The sequence below is a fragment of the Impatiens glandulifera genome, chromosome 9 (assembly GCF_907164915.1).
Source record: "Impatiens glandulifera chromosome 9, dImpGla2.1, whole genome shotgun sequence".
Classification (NCBI taxonomy): Eukaryota; Viridiplantae; Streptophyta; class Magnoliopsida; order Ericales; family Balsaminaceae; genus Impatiens; species Impatiens glandulifera.
This window is the reverse complement of record NC_061870.1, coordinates 24038145-24051715: the sequence shown is the minus strand read 5'-3', so window position 1 is coordinate 24051715 and position 13571 is coordinate 24038145. Positions and strand designations below refer to the sequence as shown.

The 13571-nt window shown below is 28.6% G+C and overlaps 1 protein-coding gene across 1 annotated transcript; it reads right to left on the bottom strand.

Annotated features, from left to right (window-relative positions):
* On the bottom strand, nucleotides 1-3583 carry LOC124914960 (phosphoenolpyruvate carboxykinase (ATP) 1-like). Its single transcript, XM_047455595.1, has 11 exons — nucleotides 3291-3583; nucleotides 2301-2485; nucleotides 2072-2225; nucleotides 1909-1993; nucleotides 1729-1829; nucleotides 1345-1643; nucleotides 1100-1273; nucleotides 957-1022; nucleotides 533-881; nucleotides 288-456; nucleotides 1-213 (listed from the first exon to the last, which is right to left on the bottom strand). Exons 1-11 carry the CDS (start codon nucleotides 3581-3583, stop codon nucleotides 70-72), a joined length of 2019 nt encoding a protein of 672 aa, XP_047311551.1. The 3' UTR covers nucleotides 1-69.
* Nucleotides 3584-13571: the final 9988 nt, after the last annotated feature.

The following is a 13571-nucleotide window of genomic DNA, read 5'->3' as shown; positions in this document are numbered from 1 at the left end:
TCAGATAATAAAACGACTTCCTCCTTTTTTTTTTTTTTTTTTTCAGACATCATTATTAATAATCTTGTTTCAGAAATTAGGACCAGCTCCAAGTATTTCTTCAGTCAGTTCATCATCTTTACCAATCTTATGATCAGTAAAAACCTCAAAATTGTTCTTAAATAGACCAGCCAACTTCATCAATGTTTCCTTATAAGCCTTCTTATCAGACCACTGCATCAAAAAAACATAAACAAAATCACCAAAACCAGACATAAAACATAGTTTTCGAATAATCATGAACTCACAGTGTTAATCGGATCCAGAATCTCCACCGGCACACCCTCCACCTCGTTAGGAATCTCCAGCCCAAACACTTCTGTTTTCTTATAACTCGCCTTCAAGAGGCTACCAGAGTGAATCGCGTCAATTATTTTACGCGTGTATGCCAACTTGATTCGATTACCTGAACCATAACTGTAAAAAGAAATGGTTAAAGTTTTCAATCATTATAATAATTGTTGTTTTTCGTATCCATCCAATCAAAACACACCTTCCAGCAGACCATCCGGTGTTAACTAGCCATCCTGTCGCACCATGTTTCAGCATTTTGGTCGCTAACATGGCTGCATATTTGGTTGGATGCATCATAATAAAAGCAGCTCCAAAACATGCTGAAAATGTAGCCTGTGGTTCCTTAATTCCATCTTCAGTCCCAGCCACCAATGCAGTATAGCCACTAATGAAATGGTACATGGTCTGAGCCAGGTTAAGCTTGCTGACAGGTGGTAGAACCCCGAATGCATCGCAAGCTAACAATATCACGTTCTTAGGATGGGGTCCAACACACGGTATCTTCGCATTGGGGATGAACTCGATCGGGTAAGCAGCACGAGTATTCTCTGCCACCAAGCCAAAAAAATAAGTATAAACAAAACAAAGAAGAATCTAGACATAAAATTGAAGTTTTAATTTACCTGTCACAGATTTATCAGAGTAATCCACCTCCCGGATATGTTCTTCGAACACAACATTTTCCAATACTACAAAAACAATTCTTATTAAGATTTGTATGGAATATGGATCATGATCTAAATTATAGATTATTCTACATAATTACCAGTTCCAAATTTGATAGCATTGAAGATATCTGGTTCCTTATCCTTGGAGAGATCAATGCACTTAGCATAGCAACCTCCCTCGATATTAGACACACCATTGTCGCTCCAACAATGTTCATCGTCACCAATCAAATACCTATTGTGATCGGTGGAGAGTGTCGTCTTTCCAGTTCCTAAAACAAATACAAAAAATTAAATTAAATTTCATCAACAAAACTAACAAATAAATAAATAACAAAATTACCCGACAGCCCAAAGAAGAGTGCAACATCTCCACTCTTGCCCATATTACAACCCGAATGCAAAGAGAGAATTTGACGCATAGGCATGAGATAATGCATCAAACTGAATAAACCCTTCTTCATCTCCCCTGCATACTGAGTCCCGAGAATCACCATTTCTCGACGACCCAAATTCATATCGATACTAGTAGACGAGGTCATGTAATGTGTATAACGATTACACGGAAACTGTCCAGCATTGTATATTGTGAAATCCGGAGTACCAAAATCCTCCAACTCTTCAGGAGTGGGTCGGATACACCTGCCAAACCAACAACACAAATTACCCAAAAATTCAAACAAACAAACAAACAAAAAAACATAACATGTATTCAATTTTCACTTACATGTTATGCATAAACAATGAATGATAAGCCCTGGCAGAAACAATACGAACTTTAATTTGATTCTCTGGATCCCAATTCAAGAACTGATCATTAACATAAACCTGTTCAATCAAAACCATTAATGTTAATTAATCATCAACTTCTCCAACAAAACTATCCATTTTTATTATCTTATATTACCTTGTCCAATGAGTTTAAGTAATCCACGGCTCTTTCTCTATTAACCATGAACGTATGTTCGTCCATTTCAATATTGGGAGAACCTCTATCAAAATATTAAAAACAATATTTAATTTACAAATCATTAAAAACATAATTTTATAAATTAGAAAAAGATACATACTTTCCCCACCAAAGAACATCCTCTGTCGTTTCATCTCTTACAACACGTTTATCCTTTGGCGATCTGCCGGTTTTCGCACCCGACAGAGTCGCTAGAGCGCCACTTGACGTTATGAATGAACCTTTCTCGTACTTAATGGCTTGTTCATATAGTTCTGTCCCCATAATACAAAAAACAATTTAGTTAATATGGTAATTAATTAATTATGTAATTTAATTTAAGTAATTACCAGCTGGTGAAAGGTTATAGAGGACGTGAGTGAACTTGAGAGAGCTATCACTAACGCTGATGGTAGGGGTCACGTGATGGTGGTGATGAGACACGTGCGATATATTTGGGGTTTCGGTTTTTCTAGCCGGATCTCCCTTAACCAATTTGGGACCCGTCTCCCTCACATAAGATGCCAAAGATGCACTACAAAAAATGTTTGATCTTAATAAATATTTGTACAATTTGAACTAATTTTTTCATCCTAAAAGTTAATCATGACATGTTTTTTTTTTTTGTCAGATAATATACCAAAAAAAATAACCAAAAAATATAGTCACTAAATTTGTTTATCATCGTACCGATAAAGTTAATCCGTGAAATATTTTTCGACCCAAAAATATAGAAGTAATATGTTTTTTGATCTAAAATGATAATTTATCGAGCCAAAAAGATAAAAAATAATTAAGTTTTGTCATCCTAAGTTAGTCATGACATATTTTTTGATCCAAAAATATAGACATGACCAGGTTTGTTTGATGTGTGGTTTTTTTTGTTTTTTTCAAAATTTCATTCTAAAATCAAACGATTACTTCTTCGATTCATTTCAATCATCTAATCAACCTATTATAAATTTAAATATCAAAATTATCATTCATTTAGTTATATAAAATTCATTTATCTAAAAAGAAAAAAAAGATCTTTTTGATTTCTAACCATAAACAACTGGGTTTTTAGAAAATTTAATCAAAACATTGTTTAGAAAAAAAAAAGCTGTTTGTTTGTCAAACGAGAGAGAATAGTTGTCCTGGCATGTTTTTCCGATAAAAAAAAAGTAACCATGACTAAGGTTTCATTTTTATGCCATAGACATGGACGACGGATTAAACATGTAACTCGAAAACACTTAATCAACTAACTAGACAAGCGAAGAAACTCGACGTCTCTCGAACCAAGACATCGGAATATTGTTTTTTTAAAGAAAGAGAAATGAAAGGTGATATAAAAAAACCTGATAGATTGAAGTTGTTGTTTGTGTCGTTGCTCCTCTGTTTTGAGAGGAGAAACGCCGCCGTGGACGGTGGTGGGAATGATCGGAGTAGTAGGTGCAGATTTCTTCCTCTGAAGAGAATGAAGTTCATCGATCGTCTGAGCTTTCACCGGCGTGGCACTATCGTCGTGACATATCCCGCCGGTCTCTTTCCGATGAGTATGGATCTTAGCCAATCCATTCCGACCCTTCGTCATAAACGTCACCTCGCCGTTGCCGGTGCCGTGGCCATTACCATTTCCGTTTTCAGCCATTTCTGCAAAACTAATAATTAAACAGAACCATGATCAAATCGGAATCTTATATAATAATAATAGTTACAAATTGTAACTTACATTATAGAATTAGAACCCTAGAAGAAGAAAGAAGAGTGATCTACCATCAACAATAGGATGAGATTGACTTAGTAAAACAATTCATTGGAATTTATAACGTTCATTGTAGTAGAGTTTACCCTGGTTAATATTAACCTGAGTTAACTAATAAGTTAATTCTTATCTTTTTTACAGTCATAATAGACTCATAGTAAATAATTCAGATAAGATTTATAATAAATTTCTCATCAGAAAAATAGGAACTTTTTATTAGGATGACAATTGAATGTTTCTTTGGATTTTGACTTGATTAATTATATTCTTGTATGATCTTGGGAATTGTAAGTTTTTTTTAAAATTAAATTATTTAACTTATTAATTAAAATATAAAAATATCTTATTTAGTTATAAATATAAAATTATATTTTAATAAAAAAATTAATTCATACTAATCATAGAAAAATCCAAATCAAACATGTCAAAAACTAAAAATTGTTATAATATTAAAGTAATCTTTATTGACTTTCTATAAAATATTTATTATATATTTTATTAAATTAAATAAATTTTATCTTTTAATCACAATAATCTATTACATTATAAATTTTCTAAACGTGTCATATGAAATAATTAATCTATATATTTATATATAATAATATTTAATGTCAACAAACACCAGATTAATCCATATCATATTATATCATCAGATATATATATATACCACGTCACTCCTACTCTATCTCTCTTAATTAAATTTTGTTTTCATTACCATAAATATTATATATATTTCCTTATCATAATTTAAAAAATTATTTATATTAATAATAATTCAAGATATAAATATTTTTTTTTATTTTTTATAAATTCAACTACTTTTATAATTTTTATATTTATTTTATATATATATATATATATATATATAAACATTTTTTTTATAAATACATTATAAAAATTACCTTGTAATTTTATATTTATTAATTATCTTATATATATTATATTATTTTCATCATTAATTTTATATAAATACATTTTATTTTTTATCATATATTATTTCTTTAAGTATAAATAATTTTTATGGTAATAAATATTAAATACAAAATATATATACATACATAAAATAATAAAATTGTTTCAATAATCATAAGTTGTCTAGCGGTTTAAGTGTTCACATTTCATACTTAAATTATGGATCGAATATCAAAACATGCAAATTTATATTTTCAAGAATGTATTCTTGACTATAATGTATTGTGGCGCAACTTTTTTAAACAAATGATAGACATCTAAAAGTGTGATGTCGGAATTAGTGGTTAGTTTGACGAGCATTTGAACGTGTGAAATCACAAAATGGAGGTCGGGTGGTGGGTGGTGGATGGTTTGTCGAGTTGTGAGGTCGGAATTAGTGGTTGATTTGGCGATCATTTAAAAGTGTGAAGTCACGAGATGGAGGTCGGATGGTGGGTGATTTGTTGAATGTGAGGTCGGAATTAGTGGTTGGTATGACGAGCATTTGAAAGTGTAAGGTCACGAGATGGAGGTCGGGTGGTGAGTGATTTTTCGAGTGTGAGGTAGGAATTAGTGGTTGGTATGACGAGCATTTAAAAGTGTGAGATCACGAGATGGAGGTCGGGTGATGGATGGTTTGTCGATTGTGAGGTCGGAATTAGTGGCTGATTTGGCGAACATTTGAAAGTGTGAGGTCACAAGATGGAGGTCGGGTGGTGGTTAGTGGGTGGTTTGTCGAGTGTGAAGTTGGAATTAATGGTTGGTTTGACGAGTATTTGAAAGTGTGAGATCATGAGATGAATGTCGGGTGGTGGTTAGTGGTTGATTTGACGTTGAATAAGAGGTCTGTGATCAATTGGGATTGGTTGTTGATTTGTTGAATTGGGAGTAAAATAGAGGTTAAATAAGATTGGTGGGTGATTTGTTGAAGGATGGAAGTATATGAAAAAGTGTGAGTCACAAGATTAAGATTAGTGGGTTATTTGCCGAGAGGATAAAGAGACATATAAAAAAGTGTGAGTCACAAGATGAAGGTTAATTAGAGGGTTAGTGATTGAGTTTAACGAGATATAAGAAGTGTGTCATCAATTGAAGTCAACTAAGATTGGTGGATGGTTTGCCGATAGATAAAAAATGCATATGAAAAAGTATGAGTCACAAGATGAGGGTCAATTGAGGGGTTAAGTGGGTGCCGAAGAATAAAATATATGTTAATATTAAGTTTAAAATTAAAATTAATTTTTACAAACTAAAATTAATTTTAAATTAATTAAATTTGAATAATATTAATTTTATTTAATATGCTCCATGGAAAATTATCTATTATAGTTTGTTTTTCTTTCTATGATAAAATAATAAATAAATAAAAATAGACCGTAGGATTATTTAATATATATATATATATATATATATATATATATATATATATATATATATATATATATATATATATATATATTTTTGAATTACTTGATTATTTTTGTTTTGGAAGTGTTTCCATACAAAAACAAAGTAAATTATATATATATATATAATAATTTACTAAATTTTCTGTATAATCATTCTAAGATATTTTAATATTCTTTTTTTCTAAGTATCTTATGAAAAAACTCTCATTATGTGAATATGATTTAACTAAATAAGAATTTTACATTCTTAGGAAAGAGTATTATTTTTTTTTAATTAAAAAATCTATTAATGTATCTAAAATGTAAGAATTTTTTTAAGGGAAAAAGTGGGTAGATTTGGAGCTGATGAAATCTGGTGTGGGCATGTCTAAGACAATAAATTAGGAGTAAACTTTCATAACAAACATATTAATATATTAAAAATATATATTAATGTATATGAACAATATTTTAAAAATAACTCACAGAGAGGATAATTAAAGAAGAAAGGAGTTTTGATTTATGACAATGAAATCTTAAATTCGTGTCTATGAGTAATCAAGACCGTCTAGGAAATTCATCATCGAGGTCTATATTTGTTTTTTTATAAATAATTTATCATATATTATTAATATATATAAAAATAATATATATTTCTTTATGTGTATTTGTTCTTATATTCATGTATTCTGATTTCTTTATTTATTCTAGTGTTGTTTGTATTGCTATGATTAAACTATTCTTGTAAATTTTATTATACATGGTTCATTTAATATATATATATATATATATATATATATATATATATATATATATATATATATATATATATAATGCTATTATATAACAAGAAACTGAAAAGGTTAGGAAGTGGAAATAAATTTAATAAAAATGAAATTTCATTTTTAACCATCCTAACTCATGCAAAACTAAATAAAAAACATTTGTAGTATTTTGTAGTGATGAAATATACCTATAAAACAGGAATCAAGTGAAAAACAAGCTATTATAATTATGAAACTAGTAATAATAAAATAAATATTCAATAAAAACAAGTGAAAAAAAACTATTATAACACTGTTCAATGTGAATAAATAAATGTTAGAAGTGTAAGAGATTAAATAAAATTGATATAGCAGTACTCTTGGACTATAATTTATTTTAATTTTTTTAAAAGAGAAAAAAAAAGAATAAAAATATTGAGAATAAAATCATAACCAAATCGTCCAAATGTATGGCTAAGGAGAAAGAGTAAATTCTAATTGGATGATGAGAATTGAGCATTTCTATGGGAGTATGAATTTAAATCAATTTAATTTATTCAGAGTAAATTAAAGTGGATTTGGATGGATCATATCATTGGGTATGGGAACCCTTTGTCTCAACTTGGGGGAGGCTCTACATAACATAGAGGCTAGTTTGATTCGATTATTGCAATGGAAATATGTCGCGATTAAATTAACTAACATGATTTCCGTGCGATGCAAACGGATAAATATATAAAAAAAAATCAAAATTCTATATAAAAAAGTTTGAATCACACTATATAATATATTAACAGTTGTTATATTCAATCGTTTAAAAATATTTAATCAAATACAATAAACATAAATTTTTACTTTAATTAAATTTTATTATATAAAAATTGAGACATTTAAGTTCTATTTTTTTATTTACATATTTACACGTGAATTATAAAAAAATAATAATCATTTAAATTTTATTACATAAATTTTACCATTAAATTGTATTTACCATTAATTTTATAGTATCATAATTACCTATTCATAATTTTAGATTTCGAGTATCAATTTATGCGAATCACAAATTCACACACTTAGTCTCAATTTATGCATTAATGTAAGGACTCGCATATGTCATCTTATCCTTACTTTTGGTCTTCCCGTTAATCACAAATTCACATATGTATTTAACACATGACATCCACATCAACCTCGAACTCTAGTCTCTAAAATGAAATATGAACACTTCAACCATTAGACTATTTGTGTTTTTTGAATTTAATTTAAAATTTTATATATGTATAAATATTTAATCCTTGTTAATTAATAATAGATAAAATATATAATGAATAAAAGAAAATTAATTAATTAATTATATAAATAATAAATATGTATAGAAGGATAATATATAAAAAAATAATTATATAAAATTAATGATAAAATATAATATATATAGATTTTAGAAGAGAGAAACGTTTAATATTAATTTTTAAATAAATTTAAAATTTTTATTTTATTAAAAATATATATAAATTATGGGTATATATATATATATATATATATATATATATATATATATATATATATATATATATATATATATATATATATATATATATATATATATATATATATATATATATATATATATATATATATATATATATATATATATGAGAGAAAAATGAATATAAAAGAGAAATTTGTAATTTTATTTTAAGTTTAATAAATCATTTAAAAGTTATTATATTATATATATATATATATATATATATAATATTAAATATAATTTTATATAAAATTAATTAAGAAAAATAATATATATAATTAGGAAATAAAAATTAGTAAAATAAAATAAAAATTAATTAAAAAAGATAAATTAATAATTATGGTACGAGAGATAAATTAATAATTATGATAAGAGAGAAACTGTTATAAAATATAATAAGTCTACGTGAGATATGGTGAAAGTATGAATATTATGTGAGATATGGTGAAAGTATGAATATCATCTTATAGACCATTATTGTTCGAGCTTTGAATTGTGTCTCATATTCTCGTTATTTTTAATGTATTATTTTCATCTTAACTAATATATTATAGTTATAAAAAATAACAATTTTTATTTTGATTTTTCAGTTTTCCACCCATCACATATTGTTTATAGATTTCGAAATGTATTTTAGGTTTGAAACACTTGTATCTAAGAAAATTAATAATTTAAAATACAAATATGTTCGAATTGATAAATTGGACACAATGTTATGTCGTTTCATAAAAAAAATTAAATATGTTTATATTCTAATTTTCTTAAATTGTTTTTTAGATAATATATTTTTTAGTCATTCAACTCACCTTCAAGAATGAATGAGTAAATCTCGAAAAAAAAAGGTCAATTTAAAAACAATATGTTTAAAAAGTCTATAAATATAATTTCATTTATAAATATATCAAATTAATTAAAAATAAATAAAAAATATTAAGATAGAAAAACAGACGTTTTGTCCATTTAAGCTTAAATTTTGACCATTCAAATCTAAATAACACAATTTGAATATAAAACAACCTAATTCAAACCCACATGGCAGTTGATTTTTTTTATTTTTTACATTAAAATGATTAACGAATAATCTTACCGAATAAACTAATAATGTAACGCATCTAAACTATTAACAAACCGTGGGTGATGATTAAACTAATCCAAAATAATAATAGCTTCCTAACATGATGGATATCATTCGTGCATTAAATATACAATAGTTTTTTCTTTATAATAAATAAATAAGACATGCCCACCATCACTGAAATTATTAGCAATAACGACTATATATTATTTTTGGGCAAAAAAAAAAAACATGACATATATTCGTTTATATTTTAATCAATGATTCAAATTGTACAATAACAAGGCATGGCCCAGCAATATATTTGATCATGAATAATATTTCATAAATGGGTTAATTTTAGTGGTGTTTCTTGTGACTTCAATTTATAGAGACTAATATGAACCTCTTAATATTATGCTGGTTTGATTCTTCCCTCACACTTTTACTATTTTCTTTTACAAAATATTCTTGAAGTCAAAATTTTTCAAAATTATGGGGAAATTATTAATATTTTTGGTATATCAAAATATTAAAAAAATAATGATTTTTTCGATATCATATAATGCCGAGACCGAAATTATTAATACAATATTAGTTTTTCTTTTATTTTATTTCGGTATTTTGATAATACCGAAATTCCTACCAAAATAATATTTATAAAGTATATATAAGATTTGTATGTAATAAATAACTAATCTTAACTATGTTTCTTCGAATATTTATCTTCTAGAAAATTATAATCTTAAAAATAATATTTTTATTGTAGGATAAAAGTTTTAACTTTCAATTTTGTTTGAAGTTTTTGTTTTAACATAGAATGATTTAATTTTTTGAATAAATAATGGTTTTTTGTGTGAACATATAATGCCTAATGCCTATATCATACAGAAATCTCGATATACCGTAAATATCATAAATATTTGAAATGTTACTTATATTATATATAGATTTTGGTATATCAAAATTATGGTATGACATCGGTATAATTTTTTATATACCAAAAACTCTAATAGGTGTCAATATAATTTCCTATACTAAAATTTTTGATACGGTATACACTGTGAATAAAAAATTTGATATAATATACTGACTACAATTTTCACAACCGATCAATTCAAAAGAAAGGCATACAACACATTTTGTTCTATTATGTGCGGCAGCCGGCAGCCTATATTTTCAAAACAGAGCTTGGAATAAATAGGGTAACTTAAGGGTTGGTTTCGTTTGTTTTGTGTGGTATGTCACATTGTGGGCTTATCTCATATCAGGCCCAATTCACATTGTGGACCTGTCTTGTAAATAATAATAATATATAAATAAATAAATTTCAAATTAAATTATAAATTTTAAGAGTTTTTTTTTTAGGAAAAAACGATTTAGTGTCATTTTATTAAAAATCTCAAAAAACGGAAGAAATCGAACATAATTCCGTCTAACTTTCTAACAAACCTAGAGAGTTAGACCATAGTTCAAGGAATCAAACAAGTACACAATCCAAACATAACAACATATATGAATTACAAACAAAACACAAAAGGAACTATCTCACTTTAAAACATTTCAAAGACGTGACGTGACTTCTTCATAATCAACCTTCCATTCGTGACATAAGTTTCACTCCCGCGCGCCTTTTGGAATTCGTCTCCATGTCCTAATAATTGCACCACAATCAAAGACGTTGTCGCTCCATACATGATTGATGCTTCGACGAACTCTACCAAAAACCTTTGCATTTCTTTCGGTCCACACATGATAAACGATGACAGCAAATCCACACTTAAAGATGTTAGCATGAAATTTATTACCTTTAGCAAAAGCTTGGGCAACAACTTTAATCTCTTCCCAAGACTCCGATAATTGCAAAATCCTCATGGCTGATGTGAATAACCTCCAAATGGACTTAGCAAAAAATAGCCCCTTAGAAGATGATCAACGGACTCCGCGAATCCACTACAAAGCACACAATTGGCGTCCAAAATATCCATGTAAGCAAGAATACAGTCACGAGTTCTAAGTCTACCTCATAAAACCAACCAAAGAATAAATCGATGTCTCGAAATAACTTTTGAAGACCACACAAGAGAAGCCCAACTCACAGTTTGACCTCTCTCCCTTATGACGATCCAAATCATACTTGACTTGAGTTTCCCATTCTCCTCCACTCTCCACAAGTGGACGCCGTCCCTATCCCCGTTGTCTTTCTTAAACCTATGGACATTGTTCCGAAGGTTCCTAGAGGAGCATTTTCGATAGAAGAAAACCGTGTTCTTGTCCTTAAGAGATATCTAGTTTTGTCTCGATTTCTGCCTCACAAAACTTTCCTCCATTAAACTGAGCTTTCTAAACATGGTAAGGGCAGATTTTTCCTCCTCCGAAGATTCATCAATGTCGTTTAGAGAAAACGGGATTGAACCTCCTCAAGATCAACTCTCACAGCCATCACCCTTTTAGATATGTTGCTGAATTTTCTACGCTCAAAATTAATGAGCTGATTTTTAAGAAGCCTCAATTTCTCCGATACCCTAAACATTTTGGAGCCGTCCACATGTGTGTCCCAAACCTCATTGAGAATATTCTTAAAGATACCATTTTCCATCCAAAAATTGAAGAATTTAAACGGGAGATTCACTTTCTTATCCTTCTCCCAAAATAGCTTAATCGGACAATGATTAGAAATTCTCGGGTTAAGGACGTGAATATGACTTCTTGGATACTTGGCAGCCCATTCCGCATTGATAAGGCCTCTATCAATTATGCTCTTTCTAATATGCTCATCACCTCTCATCGAGGACCAAGTGAAGAAGTTGTCGGAGTTAGCCAGTTCAATACAACCAATGTCACAAATACAATAGTTAAAGTCAATCATGTCATAGGTGATTTCAGATTCTGGACTTCTCTCATTTTCGGCTCTAGTAACATCAAAATTCTCCAAGACATCCCATGGATCTCTATCGTCAATTCTAGCATTCAAACAACTCCACAACAATCTTCTATGAGTTGCTACCATAGACAATATCCACCGAAAGAGATTGTCATCAATTTTACTTCTAACCTCAATCATAATGACTTGGTCGGAAGAGTAAAACAGCTTGATAACAACTGCATCAATTTTCTAAGCAATCCAGATTCTATCGGTCCTATTGTTGGAATTATGAATCAAATCCCAATTGTTGTCCAAACAGAGACTTTTGATCTTGTCCACATTACGCTCCTTCACCTTGGTTTCAAGAATACCGAAAATAGTAAGCTTTTGCTCATCAATGATCCTCCTAATCTCCTTGCTTTTAATGGGATCATTGAGGCCCCGTATATTCCATGTCATTATGTTAATGAATGGATATACGGGTAGGGTTCCTGAATTTCATTGTCATCATGGCTAGCATGTTGCCTAACCATTCTATTATCACACCCAATGCTTCTTTTATTTTCAGAAAAGCCATATACATCACTGTCTTGACTGTCTTCAATGACCACATATTGATTTGTTTCATGGTTAAGGCTGCCAAAAGAAATAGGTCCATCCTCATTAGAATTATAAGAGTTTTTGTCCAACAAACCAACAAACTATTAGCACAAGAAACAGACCCAAGAGCACAAATACCAACCCTTAACTCAGAAAAGTCCTTGGCTAGACAAATAACATCAGTGCTAAGAATTTCAACAGATTCAAGCACAAATTTAGAGCCCATCCTTAACACAGGACTCACATTAGAGTTAGTAGACAACAAAGCACCGGACTGACCCTGACCGAGGACTGAACCATAATCAAGTTGCTGGCTATACAATTTTTACGAGTTTATAATTGATTAATCCATGCTTTTAGATAAAGTTAGTCTTGGTTTCAATGTCACATGCATACTTGATTTAATTGGTTTAATGTATGTACCATTTGTCGATTTCTTTAAACTAATAGTAGTTAAATAATTGAAATAAAATCTTTATAGCAAAAAGAAAAAAAAGTATTATTGTTGTATAGTAAATCATTATTTTGATAAGAGTGTATTGATATTATTACTTTATAATTAACATTTACATTTATTAATATTTATATAATAAATCAAAAATTAATTCATAAATTCAAGAGTTTCTTTTGAGAAATCCAATAGTCTATGAAAAGATGATATATTGATCTTCACACTTAATTTTTTAAAGTTAATGTTATTATATTTAGGGTGTCCAAATTCAT